The 26,958-nt window shown below is 39.7% G+C and overlaps 1 protein-coding gene across 2 annotated transcripts in view; it reads left to right on the top strand.

Annotated features, from left to right (window-relative positions):
• The window catches only part of Scfd1 (sec1 family domain containing 1), an 84,926-nt gene that overhangs the window by 3,541 nt on the left and 54,427 nt on the right, over nucleotides 1-26,958 (top strand). For both annotated transcript variants that reach the window (XR_013044303.1, XM_006975262.4), the window contains exons 2-8: nucleotides 9,544-9,614; nucleotides 11,398-11,486; nucleotides 14,656-14,746; nucleotides 19,238-19,360; nucleotides 21,281-21,368; nucleotides 23,094-23,183; nucleotides 26,401-26,456. Coding sequence is in view for 1 of the 2 variants with exons in the window: in XM_006975262.4 (XP_006975324.1) it covers nucleotides 9,544-9,614; nucleotides 11,398-11,486; nucleotides 14,656-14,746; nucleotides 19,238-19,360; nucleotides 21,281-21,368; nucleotides 23,094-23,183; nucleotides 26,401-26,456 (608 nt within the window). In the remaining variant the exon portion in view is untranslated. The remainder of the gene's footprint in view (nucleotides 1-9,543; nucleotides 9,615-11,397; nucleotides 11,487-14,655; nucleotides 14,747-19,237; nucleotides 19,361-21,280; nucleotides 21,369-23,093; nucleotides 23,184-26,400; nucleotides 26,457-26,958) is intronic.

Raw genomic sequence — 26,958 nt, 5'->3', positions numbered from 1 at the left:
GGCATGTGTCACCATGCTGGCTGTGTCCTTGAACACAGAATCTGCCTGCCATGTGATTGGATTAAGGGCATGTGCTACCACTGCCAGACTTCTGCTAAATGGCTTGCTATTAGCTCTGATCCCCAGGCAACTTTATCTTTTAACATACAAATAAAATCACATTTCAGCACAAATAAAATATCACCATATTGTCTTTTGGTGGAAATAAACTTCATTGTAGCAAGATTCCACATTACTACTATCTTGCTTATGCATCAGTTATTAAGTAGTTATTAAACTGTAAGTGGATCATGTCTTATTTGCAGAAGAATAAAATCCTTTTTGTTATAACATTAAAAGTAACATGCTGTGGTGGCGCACGCCTTTAATCCCAGCACTGGAGAGGCAGGTGGATTTCTGTGAGTTCGAGGCCAGCCTGGTCTACAGAGTGAGTTCCAGGAAAGGCGCAAAACTACACAGAGAAATCCTGTCTCGAAAAACCAAAAAAAAAAAAAAAAAAGTAACATTTCCTTCATTTCTATTGAGAATATATAGGAATAACAATCCTTGAATATCCTAGGTTAACAATGCTTTGATACAAAGTAGTTTGTAGTCAGTTTGGATGGATGAGCTAGTAGTTTATTTATGTGCTGAGAATTTATCATTGTTTAGGTAGTTTCTGTTGTCTTAATTTTACAGATGAAGAAACTAAGATACAAAGTCGTTAACTAGCATGCCTTTGTCTTGCTTTGTCTTCTGAAATACCTGTCACCTTGTGAAAACTTCGTGGATTAAAGTAATATAAGTTGCCTGTGCCTCTTGCAGGTTCTTCCTTATCTCCTTGCTTCTCAGTGTTGCACAGCCCACCTCAACTGCTCTTTCTCTTATTGTGATCTCATCTGGCCTCTTTGTTTTAAGTATTTTATATGCTGGTGTCTTTGTCGGTGTTCTGTTGCTGTGAAGAGACACCATGACCACAGCAACTCTTATAAAGAAAACATCTAATTTGGGGTTGCTTTTAGTTTCAGAGATTTAGTCCATTATCATCTTGGTGGAGAGAATGGTAGCATGCAGGTAGGCATGGTGCTGGAGAAGTAGCTGGGAATTGTACATCCAGATCCCCATGCAGCAGGAACAGAGAGTCTCTGGGCTTGGAATGAGCTTTTTGAAACCTCGAAGCCCAGTCCTGATGACACACTTCATCCAAGAAGGCCACACATACTTCCTACTCATTTCAAATAGTGCCCCTCTCTGGTATCCAATTATTCAGATCTTGGAGCCTAAGGGGGCCATTCTCCTTCAAACTACCACAGCTGGTGATTCCCAGGTAGACCTCTATTCTGATTGCAGGCCATTTGATATCAGTCAATGAAAACTTTGTTCTTATAGTTGCTTATGTAAAACTACATGTGATTTTTCTCTTTTTCTTTTTTTACTTTAACTCAATTCAGATTTCTTAGTAAATGATTCCAGTTTTACTCTACAGCTATCCGGTACCTGTTGCTATCCCCCAACACAGCCTCCTTGAGTTTCTGCCTGTAGTTTTTGCTTTTACAACCTTGTTTCCTTTCATTCTTTTACAGATAACACCTACACTAAATATGGCACACATTTGCCCCAAACCTTCTAATAGCTTCTTATTTTCTTTATGGTATAAGGAAGTGATCTCCAGGTCCACATATGAGCTAGTCTCAGCTTACCTTGCCCACTTTATTACCTTCCCCTGACCACACACCTGGATACTCCCACCCTCTGTATTTGTTTCCTCTTGGTGAGTGACTTGTATGGCTCACTTCCTCTAGATCTTTACTCAGATGTGTGTTTCTCAGAAGGCCTTCCCAATCACTACCCCACCTCACTTCTCTTTTCCTGGTCCCATTTTTCTTCACAGCATTGAGCATGATCTCATACATCACATATCACATGTTTACTTATTTTGTAAATGGCCTTTGTCCCTCATCAAGAATAATGAAAACTGCACGAGGAAACATAATTTTTATTCAGTTTGTTTGTTTTCCTCTATGTGATTCCCTATAATTAGGGCAGTATCTAGCACATGGTAAGCACTCAATAAGCATTTGTTGAATGAATGGGTGGATGGATGGATGGATGGATGGATGGATGGATGGATGGATGGATGAATGAATGAATGAGTAAACCATTCATACAAATAAGAAAATTTTCTGGGTAAGGGTGAAGCTACCTTAACCAAATGTAAGAATGTAGGGTAATATATTTAGAGCCCATAAAGAAAATTAATTTATCTTTTCTGTTAGAAGTAATGATTTAAGCACAGAGAGTTAAACTCTGATGACGTAGAATTGCATTCTTTTATCACTCTTTAAACATACGCCATGTGCTTCATTAGCAAATTAGTTGTATCAGAATGTCTTTGAACAAGTTAGCCAAGGCTCAGAGTTAGAGAAGCTTTCCTAATTGAGCCAAGACCGATGTGACATTATCTGCTGCTACTGGCCTTTCATGATGAGATGAACTAACATCTATTAACTCTGGAGACTGTCAGGTGCCAGCTTACATGGCAGCCCAGCTGTGGTTCTTCATGCTTGCCATTGGGGCAAGACTATGACTGCTGCTCCTGGAAATGGGGTTTTCTTGTGTCTTTAGTGTCTGGGCATAGAAGGAAAGCACACCGAGAGCATGGTCAGTGCAGGAGCATTGGGTCCGTACTGTTTGTGTTGATGTTTGTGCAGGACCACGGCCTCTGTCACTCTTTGAAGCAGGCATCAGTTGTTGGTGTAATGTGTACTATTGTAGAACCAACATTTTGAAGGGAAAAAAAAGTAGGCTGGACTGGCAAGATGGCTCAGCAGGTAAAGGTGCTTGCCACCAAACCTGACGACCTGAGTTCGATCCCCAGAATCCACGTGGCAGAAGAAGAGAACCAACACCCACAAATTGTCTTGTGGCCTCCACACGTATGGCATGACATATGTGCATACATGCAGGTACACACAATAAGTAAACGTAAAAAAAGAGAAAAGTTTATATACTCACAGAAATATCCTCACTTACTTAGCTCTCTGCATCCATGGTTTCTGCAACTGTGGATTCAGACAACTGCAAATCAAACCTATTATAAGTAAAATGTGTCTGTACTAAATGTGTATAGACATTTTTCTTGTCATTGTTCCTTAATGCAGTACAACAAACAACCTGTCATTTACGTTGGTCTAGGTACTGATACCTTAAAGGGGCCCCTCTAGGTTAGATGCAAATACTATATCATTTTATTTTTAAAATATCATCAAAAAGATTTATAATTAAATGTAAGGACTTGAGCATCTAAGGAATTTTGGTATCTAAAAGAGGTCCTAATGGAGGTGACTGGACAGTGTGCTCAAGTGCATTCTTTTCAGTGATGGTGCTGAGCAGCATCACACCTACCCCCCTTAACTTTTAAGTGTTTATAACAGCTCTTTCAATAGGTGATATGTTGTAAGGTTATTTGTGTATTAGATACTGCTGTATTCATAGTTTGGTGTTGCATGAATTCTAAATGGTGTTATAATAAAAACCCAGAGACAGATATTGGGGTAAATGCTGAAAGATCATGGGAAACAAGCCACAGCCACTTCTCATCTTGCCGTCTCCTCAGCCGATCCACGAATCCTCAGACTGAATGCCTCTGAGTCCTCAGCCAAAAGACCTCTAGTTCCTAAATCTTCCTGCCTTCACGCCTTTCTCCACCTAGTCATTTCGCTTCCTATCTCAACCTTCCTAGTGCAGAGATTAATGGCGTGTGTGCCTCCCAAACACTGGGGTTGAAGGTGTGTGCCACCACTGCCTCGCTCTGTTTCTCTCCTAGACTGAATTAATCTAATGTAGCCCAGTGTGGCCTTGAATTCACAGAGATCCAGATGATTTTCTGCCTCCCAAGAGCTAGAATTAAATGTGTGTGCCAACACTGCCTGGCTCTGTCCTCTGATCTTCAGGCAAGCTTTATTTCTTAGATTACAAACATTACCACATTTTAATAATAAAAGAAGGGTATAACTAATATAAGAAAAACTACATACAATAAGTACAATAACTATATACAATATATAGTCAAGAATTACATTAATAATATCCAGTCCATTAATATTTAACAAATTCAGAGAAAATATTCTATTATTTATCCTATTTTGGTAAGTCCAAAGTGTAGAACCTAATTTACTTTCTATCCTAACTTGTATTACCAACCCAAAACTATATTTTGATGTCTTTCAAACTTTTACACTTTAAACCTCTTTAGTAAGTTGTGGTGATATATTGTGTTCCCCAATATATATATGTGTACCCTAATAAAACTTATCTGGGGTCAGAGAATAGAACAGCCACTAGATTAGACATAGAGTCCAGACAGTGGTGGCATGCAACCTTAATCCTAGCATTCCGGAGGCAGAGATCCATTTGGATCTCTGTGAGTTCAAGGCCACACTGGAAACAGAGCCAGACATGGTGGCACACACCTTTAATCCCAGAAAGTAATGGCAGGAAGCAGAAAGGTATATAAGGTGTAAGGACCAGGAACTAGAGGCTTTTAGGCTTTTAGCAGCCGTTCAGCTGAGACCCTCAGTGTAAGGACTCAGAGGTTTTCAGTCTGAGGATTTGTGGAAACAGGATCAGCTGAGGAGTTGGCAAGGTGAGGTTGGCTGTGGCTTGTTCTGTCTCTCTGATCTTTCAGCATTCACCCCAATATTTGGATCCAGGTTTTTTATTAATAAGACTATTTAGGAATTCATGTTACAGTGAGTTTCTTTTCTGAATTTGTTCACAAGGAAAACTATAACTATCTAGTCTTCCAACTCCCTCAGAGACCTGAGAAGGAAATAATATTATCTAAATAAATAGGAAGTGCAGGCAAGCGATTTCCAAAAAATGTGAGAAATGATAGAAATAACTGGCTCTCTGGACAGTCACTCAAGGTTCCTCTGCAATGTTGGGGCATCCATCTTCAGCCTACAGGCCTAGCATATCTGACAGACTTATCAAGGAAGCAGAATTTTCTGAATTCTGGGCTGTCCTACTTTGTCTTGGCAAAGTTTGGCGGTCCTTTCTTTTGTGTCCTGCTTGTCCATTTGGACAGCATACTGTCAGCGGTCAAGGCAAGAGCACTTTCTTGCCCAGTGGCTAACTTTTGCCACAAAGAAAGTAAACTCCATAAGGAATTTCTTCAGTGCCCATCATCTCTGAAGTATATTGGTGCTGCCAGGAGCAGACATGTCTCATTGTCATAAAAATAAATAAATAAATAAATAAATAAATAAATAAATAAATAAATAAATAAATAAATAAAAGAATCTGTTATTAAAACATCTTAAATGCTATATTCTGTAGATTTCTGAAGTGTTTAAAGACAACCTGTCTATCTAAAATACATCTCTTTTTGACTTTGAAAACATAACTAACATGACTACAAGTTTGATTGTAATAGATGAGTAACTACTAACCTGCATTTCTTTATAGCCTAATTAGTTGGTAATAATAACTTTCAGGGTCTAGAAATTTGCATGACATTGTTAAATGAACTGTATAGGTACAATACCTTGAACAAGATTAGAAGTATATGTACTACATTATGTTCCAACAAAAATAACCTCAACTTTGTACCAGTATACAAAATTTGTATATAATAAACAAAAATCCAATCCAATATAAAATACTTAAAACTAGTAGTTGCTTTTTAAAAGTAGATTCAATAATCTACCTTTTATCTTACCATATCTATATTCTCCCTTTTTTCTTTTCAGAGTAGATTCAATAATCTACCCTTTTATTCTATCAACCCTTTTATTCTATCATTTCTATATCTTTTTTTCAGAGTAGATTCTATAATCTACCTTTTATCTTTCATATTTGTATCCTTTTTTTCTTTTCAAAACAACCCTAAAACTAATCTCCTTTGTTTAGCTTTTTCCCTGATCATTAACAATAACAACTTGTAACCAACCACCCTAAACAATGACAGTTATCCATAATGTTGTTTTTAGGAATGCCCTGTTTAGTCTCCTTTTAGGTGACCTTGTTTACCACAATTGAAACATTTGACATTATTATTTTTCTTCAAACCTCTGGAAATTACCTCTCCTATCCAAGTATCATCATGGTCAAGAGAGTCAATATTCATTGTATCTCAGATCCATTGTATCTCGGATCCCTTCCTCCAAGGATCCATTACCTTTAAGGGCCTAATTACCCTTTTGCATTGTGCATTGGCATTTTCAAAAACCAGAGATTCAATTATTATTTGTGTAGCTTCTGAATTTGGTATCATTCTATTTACTGCTAAAGTCAGTCCTTGTAAGAAATCAGTGAAGGTTTCTTTTGGGCCCTGTTATAACTTTAATAAATGACTCAGTTTTCTTTCCTACTTTTTCAGTTATGTCCCAAGCATTCAAGACTGCTGTGTGTCATAAAGCCAGGGTGTGGTTATCATATAAAGACTGTCTTTGTATATCATCATAATTACCCTCTCCAAGAAGTTGATCTTGGGAGATTTCCATACCTCTAGCCCTACTCCATTGTTCAATGGTCTTAGCCTCATCCTTCCACCAGGTCCTCCATTGTAATTGGGGACTAACCTCCAAAGCTGCTCTAACCAAATCTCTCCAGTCTTGAGGGATAATTCAATTACAAGTTGACCATGAATTTTACATCTGCTTCGAGTGCATGCCATATGAGACTATCACTTCTTTAAATTTCCTCAAATCTAACATTTGCACAGGAGTCCATTAAGCTCTTACACAGTCTTGGGTATATCTATCATTTGGCAGTTCCTGTAAGGTTACTGGATAAATTAAGGTTGGCTGTTTAAAAGCCTTAAGCTGTTTCTCTGTAACCTTATAATGTAAAGCTGAGATTGGTTTACTTTTAAATTCCTCTGTCTGGGTCTGAATATCTCTATAATCTCTTTTAATGAGTTTTTCTAAGACTTGTATCTTGGCACTCATATCAACCAACTTGGCATTCATAAATCAACTTTTTTAAAGATAAAATAAGAATGATCAAACCAATAATGTTTATAATTGACAGTATGTCAGTCCCATCTAAGTTAATTATCCTCTCATTTAATTGTCCCATTTTCAGATGATTTAGTTTATTACCAAACAGAGACCAAACCCCTTCCATTGTAATGGTGTTCCCATTTATTTTTAATGTGGGGGGAAAAACCCTCTCTTTTAACTAATTTCTCCCTTTAAGAAATCCCAATTGACTCACCACATCTGCTGACATGCCGATTCATCACCACAGTATGGACTGTAGATTATTCTGTATTACCTAAAATTCAAATGCTTTTAAAAATCAAAGTAGCCTGGCATGATGGCACATGTCTGTAATCCGAGCACTCAGGGGGCTGAGGCAGGCAGATCTCTGTGAGCCTGGTGTACATAGTGAGTTCCAAGGCAGCCAGGGTTACATAGGAAGGCCCTGTCTCAAATAAATAAAGTAGATTTCAAGGTAGCCAGTCCTTTTTTTTTTTTCTTCTGTGTTTTTTATTCTGTGTGTCTTTTACATCATATGTCTTGATCCCATTCATTTCCTTATCCCTTCACATCCACCCTCTACCCCTGCACCACCCTCCCCAATAAAACAAAATTTAGGGGGAAAAAATCAAAAAGGGAGAAGATTAAAAATCTCATTATGGAAGCTGCAGTGTGACACAGTGAGTCACGCTGTAAACCTCTTTGTCCATATATTTTTACTTACAAGTGTTGATTGCACAGTCATTGGTCTGGTTGAGGCCTCTGGTTTCTGCTACACTATTATTGATGCTGGACTCTCAGTAGGACTCTTCCTGGATATAGGGGTTTTGCCCTGTGTTGTGGAGATCCTGCAGCTTTGAGTCTGCGTGTCAGGTCCCTTCACATGTTCCAGCAGATCACAGATGGGATGGATGTTGGGGTGGGCCAAGTCATAACCCTGTTTCTGGGCCAGGGCAACTGTAGAGTTGGTCTGCCAGCCAGTTCTCCCCTGTCCTCACCACCAGGGGGAGCTCTCCAGCATTGCCCAAATTCACCTCTTGCATCAGTGAGCGAGGATTGGGACCAGTTCTGCTTTCATACCCTCAGGGCCAGCTCCCCCACATCTGAACTATTAGGGCCAGCTCTATTGTGTTGCCCAGGCGAGGTACAGAGGCCCCTCTCCTGAGTACTGGAGCTGGTGAGAGGTAGGGACAGCCCTCCAATTCTTATGACCCCAGGGCCAACTCCTCCACCTGTCTTAGGCATTGATGGGGGGTGGGGCAGAGGGCATTTCTCCTCCTCCCATGGGTAGCCAGACTTAAGTCCCTGATTTGTACATTTTCTTGACTGCTTGGCCATCTCAATTTCAAGTGCTTGCATGCAGGAGGTCATAGGTTTGATCCCCAGCACCACATAAAAACTAAGGAGTGGCCGGGCTGTGGTGGTAATCCCAGCCCTCAGGAAGCAGAGGCAGGTGGATCTCTATGAGTTCGAGGCCAGCCTGGTCTACAGAGCGAGTTCCAGGACAGGCTCCAAAGTTACACAGAGAAATTCTGTCTCTAAAAAACAAAACAAAAAGAAAGAAAAGAAAAAGTAGTGGGTGTGGTGGTGCATGCCTGTCTATTATCCTAGTATTTAAGAGGTAGAGGCAAGAACATTAGAAGCTCAAGGTCATCGTCAGCTATACATGGAACTTGAGGCTGATTTGCTGAGACTATATCTAAAAAAGAAAAAAAAATGTCACACAGACATATACACACACAGAGATGTAACAACACCAGCATAGTAAATTTTCATTTTCCTTAGAAAATGTTTATCTACTGTGGGCTATGAACAGATGAGCAATGAAAACCACAAAGTACTGCCGCATATAAAACATGGCTGCTCTGGTTTTTGAAAGTGGTTAACTTCAGTTATTAAGTATCTATTGCGTTATGAAGTCTCATTTTCCCCCAGGATTATAAAATAATTAAGTTGTATAACTTTCCAGTGGGTTTATTGGCTTATTGTCTTGAGTAATTAAAAAATAGACCTACTGTAATGGGTTTCCGTATGAAGCAGTTAAACATGCTATAGATAATCTTTGTTTTTATAAAGATTGTTCTTAATCTATGCTCTCAGCCAAATGGTTAGCAGGCAACAGTAGCAGTTAGCTCGTAAGGCTGTTGCAAGTTCATGGTCAAAGCAGTTCCTTTTGGTGCGTGTATAAAAGGCTGTGGGATAGTCAAGACAAACAGAACAGGGCTTTTTCAGGAGTGTGAGGTTTCTGTTTGTCAGTTTTGTTTCCCACAATGTCAAGGATCAAACCCATGTGTGCTGGGCAAGAGCGAGACCACTGAGCTTTATCCCCAGACCCCGAAGTGCCTTTTTTTTTGAAGTTTTCACAGCTTCTTTTGGGACAGGTGCCTTCTTTTTTTGCTCCCAAATGGATGCCAGTTGGCTGTTGATGAAATTATCTTATAAGATCTGACCCTAGTTTTTACACATCCCGTCATTTCATTAGTCAGTTTTCTTAGCATTCACTTATGCATTTTGTTTATAGTGAGGAAAAAACAAAAACCTGCTATAAATAACTGATGGTGTAAACTTTTCTTTTCAGTGGCCCTGAGACGTATGTTGAATTTCAATGTGCCTCATGTTAAAAACAGCACTGGAGAACCAGTATGGAAGGTAAGAGCTGCCTTGGTGGGAACTGTGGCCTTTTCTTAGCCCTGAAATGATAGTAATTGGGAGAAATTTCTAGTATATTTTAACTAGAATTCTTGAATATTTTTGTTTTCTTTATTAGCCCCTAGACAATACAGTTGTATACATAGCATGTATAGTATGCAGGAGGATCGTGTAGGATATGTACAGTGCTCTGTCATTCTGTAGAAGGGACTTGAGTATCCAAGGATTTGGTTCCTGGGAGGGTCCTAGAACCAAACCCCCAGAATATCTAGGTACTGTGTATAGCTCCCCCTCTCTATATACATGCAGTTGTGGTAACGTTTACTTTGTAGATTAGGTACAGAAGAAATTACCAATAGTGACTATTGCCAGCATCTCTGCCCCTGTGTTTTCAGGGATTGGAAGGGAAAACAAAGGTTACTGGAAGGCAGGCCCTGTGGGAGTGTGGCAGTAGGTCTGATAACGACACAGCATTGGGTGACTGAAGAGTGGGAGGCACATTGGACACAGAGATTGCTCATGCTGTGGGCACTTAGAGCAGAACTGCAGAGGCTTTGCTAGAGTGGACTAGGACACAGGAAACTTGTTCATGCTGCCCCGAGTAGTTGTGTAGTACTGTAATTCTCCATTTAATGTCTTCTGATCGTGCTTGTCTACAGATAACAGACTGCAGAGGCAGAAAGTGCACGTAAGGGGCTCCTGCATGTTGAAGGTTTAAATAGGAGTTTTGAAAGATGGAGCACCTTTTAGAGGCACAGCGGAAAGATTGTAGCTTCTCTAAAGAGATTCCTGGCATTTAAGAATAACATGCACTATAGTAGCAGAAGTTCACCTCATAGCCGTTTCTTTCTCTGTGAAGAGTCACTTCGATACTTGGACAGCCAACCGGTGAAGATCTCATTAGTTAGCCCAACCTCCAAAACTAATAGTGAGTTAGCAGGCTGAAGTGGAGTTCTGTATCCGGGGACATTTGTTTTATTTGTGTTTTTTGTTCGTTTTTGTGATTGATATTGTTAAGATGTTGTCTTGAATTGTAGGCCAGGCTGGCCTCAAACTCAGTGCAGTCCTGCCTCTGCCCCTGAGTGTGCCATTACAGGTATGAGCCACCGCGTCAGGCTTAGGGACTTAACGTTTCAAGTCAATGTCTTTGTAATGTTGGAACTTGCTATATTTTAGGGTTTTTATTTTATGTCTGTGGGTGTTTTCCCTGCATATGTATGTGTGTGCTATGTGAGTGCTTGGTGCTTGCGGGGGCCAGAAAAGGGTGTTGGACCCCCTGGAACTGGATTTTCAGATGGTTGTGAACTGCCATATGAGTGGTGTGAATGAAACCTGGGTCCTCTGAAGAGCAGCCAGGGCTCTTACCACAGAACCCTATCTCCAGCCCCGTATCTTAGTTTTAAAGGGGGCTAAGTTTTTATTTCATCTTTACATGTTTTAGAAAGTATATATATGGACTAGGAAAAAAAATAAGGCAAGTATGAATTTGTTGTATATTTAATGTTCTTTATCAGAGGTTAAATAAAGACTCTACAGTCTGATTTTTAAACTTAGAATATTTTATAAAAAGTTTCTAAAATTGTTGTTTTATTTAAACCTAACTGATAATGTTTTAAAGAATATATACGGATAAGCATTTGGGTAGTGATAGAAGTACTAAACTGAACATGGAAAAGAGTTCAGTATAATGTACTAAATGAACTTGACTTCAGTGTTATCTTAATGTGGGTTCTCCGTTGGTTGTTCATTAATAATGATGTTTAAACAAACCACTTTTTTAAAGGTACTCATTTATGACAGATTTGGCCAAGATATCATCTCTCCTCTGCTGTCTGTGAAGGAGCTAAGAGACATGGGGATCACCCTGCATCTGTGAGTTTTAATGTATTTCTAACAGTGCATTTATTTTCACATTATTGAGAAAGATTTCTCTGCTCACCTTGAAGTCAAATTTTGAAGGACTGTTTGCAGAGAAAATTAATGTTAAGTCACAGTGCCAATGTAACCCTTTTTCTGAGGTTAAAAATAGTTTCACTCTGAGGCTGTGTAATTCCAGAATTTCAATATTTGTTTCATTTTCCAGTATACTTGAAGATCTTTGAAGAAAAAGAACTAGTGCTCTTTGGCATTCCTCAACCTCTAAAAGACCTAATTTAAATATGCTTTAAGAATCTACATTAGTTTATCAGTAACGTGAGCATTTTAAGTGACTAAATGAAGTAATAGCCATCAAATCTTTGCTTTCTTGATTGCTAAGTTTAATTGTCTGATATGTTTGATAATAAATTCCAGTACTTGATAGACATCCTGGTAGACCATCTGGAGGAAAACTGTACCTGAAGAGAAGCCAGTACTCTTATGTACTAAAGGAATCCAATTTTATGGAGTTTTAACCTACCTATGTTTTGTCTGTTTGTGATGTTAGAATCAGTTTTTATTCTATGATATTTTATTTCATTGAAATATACTATTTTACTCATAATATAAGGTTGCCAGTGAGTATCATATCAGAATTTGCTTTGATCAGCTTAAAATCTTCAATTGTGTAATGAATTAGAATATTATGTAGCGTTGGTCCTACTTTTAAAAAATTATTTATTTGTATGTGTAGTGGTTGTGGGTAGGCACACGTGGAGGTCAGAGGACAACTTGCAGCAATCTTCTCTACTTCCACCATGTGGGTTCCAGAGTCAGACTCAGGTCTATAGGCTTGGCCAAAAGCACCTTTACCTGCTGAGCCATCTCGTCAGACCCTGGTAGATCACACTGGCCTTGAACTCACAGAAACCTACCAGGTTCTGCCTCCTGAATGCTGAGATTAAAGGCATGCACCACCATTCTCTTATTTGTTTGTTGTTTTGTTGTTTTAAGATTTATTTTTAGGGATGGAGAGATGGCTCAGCGATTAAGAATACTGGCTGCTGTTCAGAGGTTCAATTCCTAGCACCCACATGGCAGCTAAAATGGTGTGTAACTCCAGTTCCAGGTGGTCTGGAACTAGACACACATGACACACAGACACACGTGCAGGCAAAACACCAATGCACATGAAATAAACTTTTTTTTTTTTTTTTGAAACTGAGGATCGAACCCAGGGCCTTGTGCTTGCTAGGCAAGCGCTCTACCACTGAGCTAAATCCCCAACCCCTGAAATAAACGTTTAAAAAAGATTTAGTTTTAAGTCTGTGTATGTATGTGTGTCTGTGTCGTGTTATATGCACATGCATATAGGTGCTGTCAGAGGCCAGAAGGCTTCAGATCCTCTAGAGCTGGAGTTTACAGATGGTTTAGGCTGCCTGACATGAGAGCTTGGAATCAAACTCGGGTCCTCTGCTAGAACAGTACATGCTCTTAACTACTGAGCCATCTCTCCAGCCCCTCCTCTTACATTAGATTTGAAGTTGCTGACATTAATTCTTACAGACTAAAGTCTTGATGCTTGACAGCTTGAAGCTGTCCTTAGGGTAGTACTTTTTAAATATGTCTGGCTCACCACTGCCACCTTACTTAACTTCTTTATGTTACTAGTGAACAGAAAATGTGACTGCCACATAGTTGAACAACTAGTTAAGAACGGAACTGCTGCCATGTTTGTCCACTAGTGCTGGGCTGTTTGTCTGATAACTCATGGTGGCTTAGCAGCACTGACAGACAGACGTGAGATCTAACTCCCCACTGGTCCGAGGATGACAAGATAGTCTGCTTGTTTGAGAGTAGAGGAAGCAGAGGAGCATAGAAAGGCAGCATAGCCATGGACAGTCCCTGACAGTCTGGCCTCTCCTGAATAAAATCCATCTGTGATTTTATGCTCTGAAAGCTGGTGTGGGCCGATTTGAAGGAAATCACCACAGGTTTCTAGAATGGTGGTTATTGCCATGTGCATAGTTGGGCAGACAACACGCAAAGAAAAAAGCCTATGACTGCCCTCACATACTTGTCATTGCTGGACAGATGGGAGGTTATTAACTGCATCTCTGCTGGCAGCATGAGCACTTTTCACTCTTGTTGATCACAGAGAGATGACTCGAGAGTTACATACCTAGAATGCTACCATATTTCCTATCATAGACATAACTAAAATGTTACAATGACGAATAGTTTTATACTGTGAAATTGAGACAGTTAAGTGAAATTATTCCCTGAATCACCAAGAGAAAACTGTAGCATGTCATCATTGAGATTCGTAGATGATCTCCTGTGCATTCTCTTCAGAAGCAACAGATTGATCAAAGTAGAGTTGGAAATGTAGCTCAGTGGTAAAATGTGCTTAGCATATGCAAACTCCCGGTTTCAACACACAGCATCATACAGAAAATAAAAAGCAACAAAAAAACAGTTAATGTTAGGCTGTAAGGAAATATTTTTTTACTTTTCTTTTTTTTTTTTCATCTGGTCTGGCTCTGCCTCCCGAGTGCTGGGATTAAAGGCGTGCGCCACCACCGTCCGGCCTTCTTTTATTTTCATTTTAAAATGGTGATTAATCCATGTGTGCTTAAATTGTACATTCCCTCCAAAGGACCAATGCTGTTTTCCTCCACCCCCCTTCCCCATGTATTTCTATGAAAATGATGTTGACTTTGTATTTAGTTGTCCTTCAAGGAGGGTGGTGGTAAAGGAGAGTATCTGTCCGCACAAAATACTAAAAATGTGTAAAGTAAGGGAAAAAGAAATGATCCTACACATGGATGTACTAGAAATGATCCTACACATGGATGTACTAGAAATGATCCTACACATGGATGTACTAGAAATGATCCTACACATGGATGTACTAATGCCAGCGGTGTGGATTTTCTTTCTCTTTCTAGGGAAAAGGCAGGGTTAACGAAGTGACTAATAGCAGTAGGAGTGTTGTGAGCATTAGTCACTGAGCCATAGACTTCTAGTTTGAGAAATACTCTTTAAATTTTTTTTAATTTATTTAGCTATCATGTGCATTGGTGTTTTGCCTGCATGTATGTCTGTATGTCTGTATGTCTTAAACTCTTTTTAAAAAGTGCCTGAGGGAAAATGACTTGTTGCTGCTGTTTCTGTCTTCTAGTCTTCTGCACTCAGACCGAGACCCAATTCCAGATGTTCCTGCTGTGTACTTTGTGATGCCAACCGAAGAAAATATTGACAGAATGTGCCAGGTGATCGGGAATTCTTACTTTATCTGAAACTTAATCACCTTATTGTTTGAATGTCAAAGCAGACTTTTTTCTTTAAAAAAAAAAATCTTAGATGCTCATTATAGAGAATCATAAATTCCTTTACCAGCTTCCACTTTGATTTTTGGTACTATATTTTAATAGAGTAGATTCATATTTTGTGGCTGCAGAGCATTTTATCAGTCAATACTAAATCTGACCTTACTGAAGAACTTGGCAGAGCCTGGTGGAGCCTGCCTCTAATCCCAGCATCAGGTTGATGCCAGAGGATTGTTGGTTGAAGACCCGAGCTACATAACAAGTTTTGAGGCCCCTCTATGCTACATAGGGACACCGTGTCTCAAAACAAGCAACAATAACAAATTTGAAAATAGGAAACCTAGCTGTACCAGCTTTAAAGGCAGGGTTTTACTTTTCTTAGGTGACAGGAGGTCTGAGACCAGGAAGTGTGCAGTTACGTAGGACGGCTATACACTAAGCAAGTCTCCTGCCTCTTTGATCCGTCCTCTTAGTTTCTTTATGTCTTAGTTACTTTTCCACTTGCTGTGGTAAAACACTCTGACAGAAGCCACTTCAGGAAGCTTTTGCTTTCCCTCAGCTTGCGGTCACAGTCCCTTGTGGGGAAGTCACAGCAGCAGACACCGAGGCAAGTGTCACATGGTATCTGCTGTCGAGAGCATGAGAGGAGTGCAGTGAATGCATGCACTCAGGGGGTGGTTATTAGGTAGGTGGCCAGTAGTGTTGCCTCAAGTCACGTCTGTTATCAACCGTCACATTGAGCTGCTATTCCCATTTTTAATGAAGGTCATACATTTTATGTTAAACTTCATTTACCTAGCTTCCCCTCTGCTCTGCACAAAGCCAGTTGAAGAGGTTCTGCTTACTAGTCTCTTCCTTTTTTAAATAACAGCTGTTTCAGTGTAACCCTCATGTAGAATATAACTTATTCACAGAATTGTGCAGCTGTAGCCACAGTCACTTTTAGAACATACTTACCACCTCAAAAAGATACTTTGTATCTCTAACTTCTTCCTGGCCAATCCCTAACCTTTCTTCAGCCTGTCTCTGGGTTACTTTCTGTTTTATTCCATTTATATATTCAGGATGTTATATACGAGTGTAATCATGCAACATGTAATCTGGCCTCTTTTTCCTAGTTCAGTGTTTTCAGAGTTTATCCATATTTTAACAGTATCAGTGCTTTTTTCTTTTTTTATGGGAGAATAATGTTCTGTTTCATAGAGATGTCAAATTTATTTATCCATTTTAGGTTTTTCCACATTTTGGCTGTCATGAATAACTCTTCTATAAGCATTCATGTGCAAGTGTCTGTTTGGACATGTTTTCAGTTTTCATTTTTCTTGTCTTCATCAAGTACCCGGGAAAGGAATTCAGAGTATTCGAATGATAGTTCTGTTTAGCTTTTTTAGAGACGGACAGTAGCGCCCATCTCCTGTCCCCACCGACTGTGGAAGCGTCCGTCCGGTGTCTCTGGGCCCTTACCACACTCCCTCTGCCATTTTGATTGTGGCCTAAAGGATAGGAAACGGGAACCCCACTACAGCTTCTATTCAGTTCTGTGGTTCATGGTAGTAAGCCCCTTTTAACATACTTACCTCACAGTTTTGAAGAAATGTCTTTATAGCCTTTGCCTCCTTCTTTAAAAAAAGAAAAAGAGACAGGGTCTCGTGTAGCCCAGGCTGGCCTTGAACTGACTGCGTCTCCTTGAGCTCCTGATTGTTCTGTCTCCACCCTGGATGCATGCACCACTCTGATTCACTTTTTACTTGGATTGTCTTTTTCACCATTGACTTGGTAGCTTACTTTTTAGATTTCTGTCTTTTTGGATACAGGGACTCTCAGTGTGGCCCTTGGCTGGCCTCCAGTCTGCAGCCCTTCTGCCTTGCTGCCGGGGGCTGGGACTAAAGCTTGTACCAGCAAGCCCAGCTTCGGAGAGCCCTGGGTGTGCTGGACACGGTCAGGCTCACATGTTAAGTGGTTTCACCCCTTCTGTAGGTTGTCTTCTCACCCTCTTGTTAGTGCCCTTGGAACACAAAATTACTAATTTTGATGGAATCCAGTTTGGGTGTTTCCTTTGGCTGTGTATGCTACCGTTGTCAGGTTTTTTGTTTTTGTTTTGTTTGTTTGTTTGTTTTTGGTTTTTGGTTTTTCAAGACAGGGTTTCTCTGTGTAGCTTTGGAGCCTGTCCTGGAACTCACTCTGTAGACCAGGCTGGCCTTAAACTCACAGAGATCCACCCACCTCTGCCTCTAGGGTGCTGGGATTAAGGCATGCGCCGCCACCACCTATTATCATATTTAAGAAACACCCAGTTCCATGTTTTCTTCGACAAGTTTTACACCCCTGGCCCTTATATTTAAACCTGAAGCCCACTTGGAGTTGATTTTTATTCATGGCAGTAGATAGGTGTCTGCTTGATTCTCTCTCATGTGTCCGCCCAGTCATCCAGCATTGCTTATTGAAGGGATTATTTCCTCAGTGAATAGTGTTAGCTGCTCTGTCAGTTCCAGATGTGTGAGTTTCTTTCTGGACTCTGAATTCCATCCCCAATGTCACTTGTGCTATTCTGTCTCTGTGACATTTTTCTTGACTTTTCTTTCTTGGAGGTTCATTTTGAAACTGAGAATTGTTACCTCCAATGTTGTGCTTACTTTTCAAGATTATTTTGACTTTTCTGAGCTCTTGAATTTTCAAGTGAATTTTAGGATTACTTGTCACTTTCTGTAAAGAAACCACCTAGGGTTTTAAAAGTGACTGATGAATCTATAGCTCAGTGGTTCTCAATCTTCCTAATACTATGTTTAATACAGTTTTTCATGTTGTGACCCCAACCATACAATTGCTTTGTTGGTATTTCACAACTGTAATTTTGCCACTGTTATGAATCATAATATATATATCTGATATGTGACCCCCTAAAGGATCGAGACCCACAGGTTGATAACCAATGATGTAGATCAGTTTGGGAACACAACCCTAATAATTTCAAAATATCTGATCTACAAATGTGGGATATTTAGACCTTTGTGAATTTCTTTTAATAATGTTTTGTGGTGTTTAGAATATAGCTTTTTCCCCTTTATTGTTTATTTGTTTGTTTGTTTAATAAATGATGTTGTTTCCAATGCCATCTTTAGGCTCGTTCATTACAAACATGTGGGAATTGAATTGGCTTTTATTTGTTTGTGTTCTGTGTGCTTTTGAAATGTGTGGCAACTCTTTAACCACTTACTCTCCAACATGAGAACGCATTCCAGTCTCATCCTGTAGTCTCCGTGCAAGCCTCAGATTCAGTCCCTTGTTTTAGGACCTGGTTAATTTCTGCAGATAAGAATATGTATATCTCAACATTAGACACACTGTCTGTCACAGGCTGTCACACATGTGTACATATGCACACCTGTACTTTTATGTGTACATTTGTTTTAGTAATGCTTCATCTTTTCTCATTACCTGCCAGACAAATAACCTCCAAAACCACTTTGATTTCTTAACATGTGAGTCTTCCTAGATTTCCCCCTTCCTGTATGAATCTGAACTCCTTTCTCTGACCGTGACAAGCATGGTTCCCAGTAGCAGCCTGTCTATCCTTCAGCATGAGCACTCTCTTCCTCTTTGCTAAACCACTGCACTATTGAGCCTTGTCCTCACACATACTCCAGCTCACAGTCATACATCTTAAAATTGATCACATATAAAATTTTGATAACATTAAATCTTACATACATACATATATGTTTGAAAATGCCTACTACATCTTATATTTGTGGAAATATTTAGGTATCTATGCCTAGTGTCTAAGAGTATTTTAAAAACTGAATAAGAAATTATATGAATTAAATTCTGCTTTTGAATAAGAAATTATATGAATTAAATTCTACTTTTGAGTGAAAATAAATACTTCTAGAGTCAGTATTTGGAACGAACACATCTGTATGCAATGAAAGAATTACTTCTTGTGTTACATGACCAAAGGAATACAAGTTAATGTCTGCCAAATACAATCAGCATTTAATTGTGTTAGATAGTATATTAGCTACTTGTGGATTTAAAATAAAACAGCTTGAGACAGGGTTTCCCATGCCCCCAGCTGGCACACACTTGTGATATCCCCATCCACCTGAGTACTTGGATCTGGGGATGCCGTGTGGTGCTGTACACTTCTGTGTGTTCTAAAGAAAACTGCAGATTGGAGATGCCAGTCAGCTTTGTACTATATTGTAGCTAATGGGGTTTTGTTGATAATGTGCTTTTATAACATTGATTATAAAGATATATTTCAGCCAAGTCGCTGTCATGGCAGTACTTTGTTCTTATAGAGTACTTTTTGTCATTTATAGTCCTGTCTTTCAAATGTGGGTCATATGGTCCAAAGCCTAGCTTTCAGTACCAGAGCTTTCCTTCACTGGTGCCCTTTCTACTCCAAGAGTGACACAGTCATTGTATTTCTAGGATCTTCGAAATCAGCTCTACGAATCCTATTACTTAAATTTTATTTCTGCGATTTCAAGAAGTAAACTGGAAGATATTGCAAATGCAGCGTTGGCTGCCAGTGCGGTGACACAGGTTGCCAAGGTAAGAGTCATTTGGTTGAGAATATTGTCAGTGTAAAATTCAGCAAAAAAAAAAAAAAAAAACAACAAGTTCACTTAAATTGTCTTTAACTTCAAGGAGGAAAAATAAAGCGGACTAGAAGAATTTACTTCTCACTGACTTGTGAGACAGAAATGAAAAGTAGATTGAGATTTGTGTCAGGCTGGGATTCACAGGATCCTTGTCGCTCACTTTAGAAACAGTTTGACAGTTTTGTTGTACATTACCCGTGCTTCCGTAGACGTTGTTTCGTGTCTCATCACTACTGTCAGTCACCATGTTATCTTCAGATCTTCTTACCCAGGAAAGCAGGTCCCACACCACAGAGTGTCGTAGAAGGATGAAAATGTGCAGCAGCAGACCATCATTCCAGTGACATCTTAGTCAGCTCCCACTTCAGTTACAAGCACACTCTCAGATAAACACCTGGCTTTCCCCTGCCGTTCCGTGTGCCTCTTGAGTTTTGAGAGGACACAGAGTAAAGTTGTAGGGATTGTATAGACAGGAAAGATGAAGTGCGCAGTTGCACACACCCTCAGTACATCGTAGGCTTAGAGAGAGCCCGTTGCTATTTGTGAGTTCCTTTTAAGACTTCTTCCTGTGTGGTGTTGCTTATAAATTCTCATTATTTTAATACAGCATCATAGGAGCTGTCTTCTTCAGTTTTCTAGCTAAATTTAGTATCTTTCAGCTAGTTTTTTAGAATTTTTAAAATTTTATTTATGTGTCTATATGTATTTACACACGTAGGGGCCAGGAGAGGGTATCAGATCTCCTGGAGCTGGAGTTAAGCAGCTCTGAGCCACCTGAAGAGGGTGCAGGAAAACGAACTCTGGTCCTCTGGGTAAACAACTTGGCCTCTGAACTGCTGAGCCATCTGCCCAGCCCGATGGTCTAATTTTAAAGTTTGTACTTGTACCGGACTGCAGTGACCTCCCTGGTGCAGACACAGAACACATGGTTTATATATATACACACACAGAGTGGAGAGCTGTGAATGGTGGTTTCCTTCAAAAGGATATACATTCCCATCACAGCCACAAATTTACTTTTTATGTCTGTCTAAATTTTGTTTTCTGAAAATGTTACTCTTCTTATTGCCCCAAATTTGTTTTCATTGTTTTAAAATATTTTTATTTTGTTTCTTTGTTTTTGTTTTTATTATTCTTACCCCCCTTTTAAAAATGTGTTCTTTAATTTGTGTGTCTGTGTGTGAATGTATGCCACATGTGTGTGGGAGTAAGTGGAGGCCAGAAGAAGGCAGGAGTTATAGACAGCGGTGAGCTACCTGCCGTGGGTTCTAGGACCGAACTGAGGTCCTCTGGAAGAGCAAGCAAGCACTCTTGACCACTGAGCTGTCTCTTCAGCTCCTCTTTTTTAAAATTTACTTTTAAAAACTTTTTTTTTTCATTTTACATACCTCCTTCCCCTTCCGCCCCACCCCCTTCTTCATCCACCCCCACATCCACTCCTCAGAGAGGGTAAGGCCTCCCTTGGGGCGTCAACGAAGTCCAACACACCAAGCCCCTCCCCCCTGTGTCAAGGCTGACGAGGTCTCCCACGTAGGGAATGTGTTCCAAAAAGTCATTTCATGCACCTGGGATAAGTCCTGGTCCCACTGCCAGGGGCTCCCCAGACAGATCTAGCCACATAACTGTCACCCACATTCAGAGGGCCTAGTTTGGTCCCATGCATGTTCCCCACCTGACAGGCCAGAGTCCATCCAACTCCTCTTCTTAACTCTATATTTACATAGGTAGGCATCCTGCTGCTTGGTATACTTTTTAATTATTGATTTAATTATAATTTTTCCTATTTTTGTCATTTTATTCAGCCAAACCAAATTTTAGTATAGCTATAATGTAAGATTGCTTCATAAGCCTTTCTTTTGTTTGTTTCTAGGTTTTTGACCAGTATCTCAATTTTATTACTTTGGAAGATGACATGTTTGTCTTATGTAATCAAAATAAGGAGCTTGTTTCGTATCGTGGTATGTAAAATCACAAATGTTACAAGTCGTTGTAGTGTTTGGCCAAATGAGTGGCGGCCCTGGGGGAAAACGGTGATTCCCGACTGGTTGTAGCAGTGCATCTTAGAGTACACAGAAAAGAAAGCCTCAGGTTAAATCATGTCATAGAGAAACAAAATATCATAAATCGGTTTTCTAATGCAGTTAAGTCCCAGTTCTCTGACCTGCTAGGAATCCCTGAGCAGCTTGCACGGAGCGATTCCCTCATGCTAAATAAGACAGTATTTCCATGCAGGGGAACTTAACTGTCTGGTGCTTTGACCTTAGACAAAATAACATACTTTACTTTTCTGTACTTATTTCAATTCTGGCCAACAACATCATTCTTTTGGCTTATTGAGATCACTAATATGTTTTTTTATTGAAATTAAAGAAAAATTTTAAGTGAGTATATATATTTTGGAGACAAGGTCTTGTTTTGTAGCACAGGCTAACATCAGTGTTGGGCTCCTCCTGCCTCAGGCTTCCAAAAGACTTACAGGTGTCTGCACCACCATCCTTGGGCTTTTGTGAGATTTCTGATGGTGGTTTTTATTCACAGAAGTCCGTTTGCAGTGTATTTACTTTTCAGACTAATTAACACCTAACCTTGTGCTTGAAACCTAGCTTCCCATAGCCTTTACATTAAACCTAGAAATTTTATTTATAAAGCTAATAAAAACAAAAACAAGCATCTTTCCTTTTTTTTCCCTGACCAATTAAATTGCCCAGACTAGTCTGCAGTCAGTCCTGCTTATGAAGCTTAGTTAGAACACTTCACTGTTAAGTTCCACTAAGTGCTTACCATTGCATTTATAAATTTGATACATCATTTTTCTTTTAAAAGTGATGCAGCCAGTCCAGGCAAATTTATAAGTCTATTTAAAAAACAACAACAACAACAACTGCTGAACGTTAAGTAATTGAAAATAACTAAACTTGTAATAAATATAAAGTTTCTTAAGTATTCAAATACTTACACAGTAACACTGAGTAGAATTCATTCCTGTTTTTTTACTTCTAAAATTGTTTTAGTTTGGTTTGGTTTTTTGGTTTTTGGAGACAGGGTTTCTCTGTGTAGTTTTGGAGCCTGTCCTGGATCTCGCTCTGTAGACCAGGCTGGCCTCGAACTCACAGAGATCCACCTGGCTCTGCCTCCCGAGTGCTGGGATTAGAGGCGTGCGCCACCACCGCCCGGCTTTTACTTCTAAATATTAATGGGATGCTAACATCCTTACCCAATAAAGTAAGGACACATCTCTGTCAAATGGAGATCATCTGAGACATAGAAGCTGGAAGTCACCAGTCAGGTGGGCATTCCTGGTGGACTTTGGCAACTGCTCAGGTTGCTCCTTGCGCATAGATATGGAGCTGGCGTTTAGGACCCAAGGGCTGTGCTTTTGCAGAGAGTTTACTCATGCGCTTGACAGAATGGCCCAGAGTCACTGTTTCACCCAGTTTGGTGGAGGGCAGTCTGACACCTCAGCGACAGCGGATCTCCTCGGGTCTTGTGTGCCTGGTGAAGTGACTGTCTCTGTCTTCTCTCCTGGGCCTTCGGTACTGTAGTTTGCCCAGTTAGTTTCACCCTATGTTGATCACATTTTATATTTGTTTTATAGTTCAGGTTGGTATCTATATGTTGTTATATATGTGTAAGCTTAATAAAGATATAAATTTTGATTGCATGTTTTTTTCTCTTTATTTTAGCTATTAATCGGCCAGATATCACAGACACAGAAATGGAAACTGTTATGGACACTATTGTTGACAGCCTCTTCTGCTTTTTTGTTACATTAGGTACGTTTTTAAATCCGTCTGTTCCTTCAAAGTAACTAATCACTCAATAACTCACTTGGAAATATTACATACTGCAGTTATTTGTTTTTTAAGACAAGGTGTCATTATATAGTTCTGGCTGTTTTAGAACTCAGTTTGTAGACCAGGTTGTCCTTGAACTCACAGAGATCAGCCTGCCTCTGCCTCCCCAGTACTTAGATTAAAGGTGTGCACTGCCACATCTGGCTATAATACTATTTTAACCTTTTTGTATGTAGAGAAGTTCTCTAAAGTTGGGATAAAGCATGCATTCTATAATATTAAAATAAAATACTTCCTCTAATAACAATATAAGTTAGCATTCAGATTTGTTTTGTTCTTTTTTAAAGATGAGTTATCATAAGCCCAGGCTGGCCTCTCTATGTACCCTAGGCTAGCCTCCCAAGTACTGAGCTTACAGACACACATCACCATTCCCAGCTCAGCAGACCTTTGAGTTGACTCTTTAGACACTGTTGGTAGTTGCAGCTCCTTAGGGTACTGGTGAAGTGGTTTCTTAATGGTTCCAACCTGTTATCGGCTACTTTCTAGTTGTCTTCAGTTTCCATCATGAAAGCTCTCAAACATACTTCTGAGTAGAAAGGTCTGTGCATGATAAGGCAAGTGCAAAAGCTTCCAGAAAATGCTGCACTTTACACAAAATACCTGCATCGCTCCTTAAAACTTATCATTTCACTGAATCATCTGCAGTTACTTCTGTTATATTGTATTTACTATCTAATACATGATTTTATACTTTAGTAAAAGGTCTTACTGAAAATTGATGTTATACATACCTAAACCCTCTTAAGTAAAATGACACTCATAGATTAATAAAACTCTCTCTTCCACAAGTGGAAATATTAAAGAAGAGAAACCGTTTGAGGTGTAGGACTTAAGACAGGTGTATAAGAAGAATTTATACAAATTCTGGCTCCTTGCTTGCAGCGATCCACCCCCTTTATATCTTAGCCCCAAACTTAGATCTTTGGTTTCTGACCTAGTAAGTCCCCTTATTTTCTGTTTACTGTTTCTCTGTGGCCATGTATCTCCATTTTTTCAAGAGTGTTACCTCCATCTAATTTTTACCTGTATTCTCGAGTGTTGGTTGTTTGGTTGGTTGACTAAATTTTGCAGTGGTGAGCGATGTAGATGTAACCAACCGTCTTATTAAATAAGAAACACAGAACCAATGTAAAAGAGAAAACCAAGACTCAGTCTAGGAGGAAGGGACTGGACCTCCCTGGACTGAGTCTACCAGGTTGATCGCAGTCCTCGGGGGAGGACTTGTCCTGGAGGAGGTGGGAATGGGGGGTAGGCTGGGGGTAAGGGGAAGGGGGGAGGGGGGAGAATAGGGGAACCCATGGCTGATATGTAGAACTGAATGGTATTGTAAAATAAAATATATATATAAAAATAAAAATAAATTAAAAAAAAAAAAAAAGAGAAAGCCAAGAGGTCAGAGCTCAGAGCTAAAAATCTCACCCTTCCTCCTGTGGTGCTCCTAGCTCTCCAAAAGAGAGCTACTTCCTGTGTGTATGTCTTTAAATAGTCTTTCTGTTCTGCCTTCTCATTGGTTGTAAACCCAAACACATGACGGCCTCGTCACTGCCTGTAAGTACAGCCCTCCAGGTCTTAAAGGCGTATGTCTCCAATGCTGGTTGTATCCCTGAACACACAGATCTATGGGATTAAAGGCGTGAGCCACCACCGCCACGCTCTTTCTATGGCTCTAATAGCTCTGACCCCTGGGCAACTTTATTTATTAACATACAATTAAAATCACATTTCAGTACAAATAGAATACCACCATAGAGCATGCAACCCAGGGTTGTACGGGTAAGCAGTACACCCAGTGCCATGTCTCCAGCCTTTGTGTGTTTTCATTTTTAAGAAAACTGCAGGTGTATAACCTGTAATTATTCAACAGACATATTATCATTCTGTTCTGCTGTCCTAGACACTCTCCAGACTTTTACCTACAGTTATGGTTATTGCATTCATGAAAGTTATTACTGCTAACAAGTAGTGGTAGTAGTCACATTTTAAAGCACTAGATTGGAACAAAGATGTACCAAAAATAATTTTGAGTACAGTCTTAATTTCCAATTTTTCCATAAAACACACTAAACAGTAAATAGAAAACAATCTGAGGAAATCATTGGTTTGTTTGCTTGCTTGCTTGCTTGTCTCTTTGTTCACAGATAGGTCTCTTCCTATGTAGCTTGAGCTCATCTTGAAGCTCCATCATCACGCCTCTGCCTTCTGAGTGCTGGAATTGCAGCCTCCTTGCCCAGATGACTATATAATTCTGTATTTCTTCCTTTTTGCTATTTTTGGTTGGGGATGGTTCTTTTGAGGTACAGGATCTCATATAGGCCAGGCTACCTGGTCTGGAATTCTTGAATTTCTTCTCTCAACTTCCCAAGGGCTAAGATATAGGCATGTGCCAGAATTTATACATTTTGAGTATTAGTTGAAATTTTTATGACAAGCATGCATAATTCAGGCCATCAGAAGAGAGGCTTTTAAAAATTAATCAGTATTGCACATTTTCACTTGACATTATGCTTTCCCCTGGAAAGTAAAGTGCTGTGATTGCAACACATGAAGATCACAGAAAGCAGTCTATTCATTAACATGCTTAAAGTTTTCCTAGTTAGGGGTTTAGCCTTAGATAAACCACTTACTGCATCATAAAGAAAAAAATTGGGAGGTCCAGTGGATTGACATGATCGTGGAAAGAGACATTTAGGATCAGTTCACATTAGTGAAGAATGTGTATGCTGTTAACATTTAATTTGGTTTTACAAAAGGATAGCCATCATTTACAATTAAATTATTTTTTAAAGTAGTCCCAAACTGTTGTCCCTAAACTCTTTTTATTCCTTTATTTTGAACCAAATTAAAGTAACTTCTGTGACTAGAGGGTTAACTCATCCTTTGAAATAAGAAGGTCCAAATGCTGACTAAGTCCATCCGTGGAAAATCTTAGTCACATTGATCAGCTCCACACAAAACTATTCCTCTTCTGGCTCTGCTTATTCCTTATGGAGAAGGTTAATTTCTGAAACCTTGTTTTCACTCTTGAGATTTTTCAAGTCCTTTGTGTCTAGCATGAAATTGTATACCTCTTCACATCTGCTAATTTAAAGTATACATGTTAATTAAGATCCTTGGTAACATTTTTATTAAATAGGTGCTGTTCCCATCATCCGCTGCTCAAGAGGAACGGCCGCAGAAATGGTGGCAGTGGTGAGTCTCGGCCCCCGAGGACACACTGCCATGTGAAATGCTCTCTCAGTGTGTCAGATGCCTCTGGCAAGGAGTCTGGCTAGTGGGGTTGTATGTGAAGTACCAATGGCAGATACATGGTTACTTTGGGGCCCTACCCACAGTGGAAGGCCTCCCTGTGCATGTCTCTGTAGTAGAGAAAAATTGCCAATCAAGCGTGCTGGTCTGGTCCTCGCTGCACTTTGTAACATGCACGTTTACATGTTTTTGCACTTACCTTCCCTCAAAATTATTCTTTATTCAGTTTCTTTTAGCAAGTACTTATTAGCAACAAACACATTTTTAATATCCATGTTGAAGTAAAGAAAATTTCCTTTAAAAATTAAAAGGGAGATTAGGGGAACCAAAAAAATTACCATCCCACAGTATGCATGGCATGGAAAGACAGAGTTTAATAACCTGGGCTTCCATACCCTGCGCTCTTTGCTTTATGCCCACCCTTCCACATCAGCTGCTTTCTGTC

The sequence above is a fragment of the Peromyscus maniculatus genome, chromosome 14 (assembly GCF_049852395.1).
Source record: "Peromyscus maniculatus bairdii isolate BWxNUB_F1_BW_parent chromosome 14, HU_Pman_BW_mat_3.1, whole genome shotgun sequence".
In the NCBI taxonomy this organism is placed as follows: Eukaryota; Metazoa; Chordata; class Mammalia; order Rodentia; family Cricetidae; genus Peromyscus; species Peromyscus maniculatus.
Note: the sequence above shows the minus strand (reverse complement) of the source record. Positions and strands in the feature narration are given on the sequence as shown.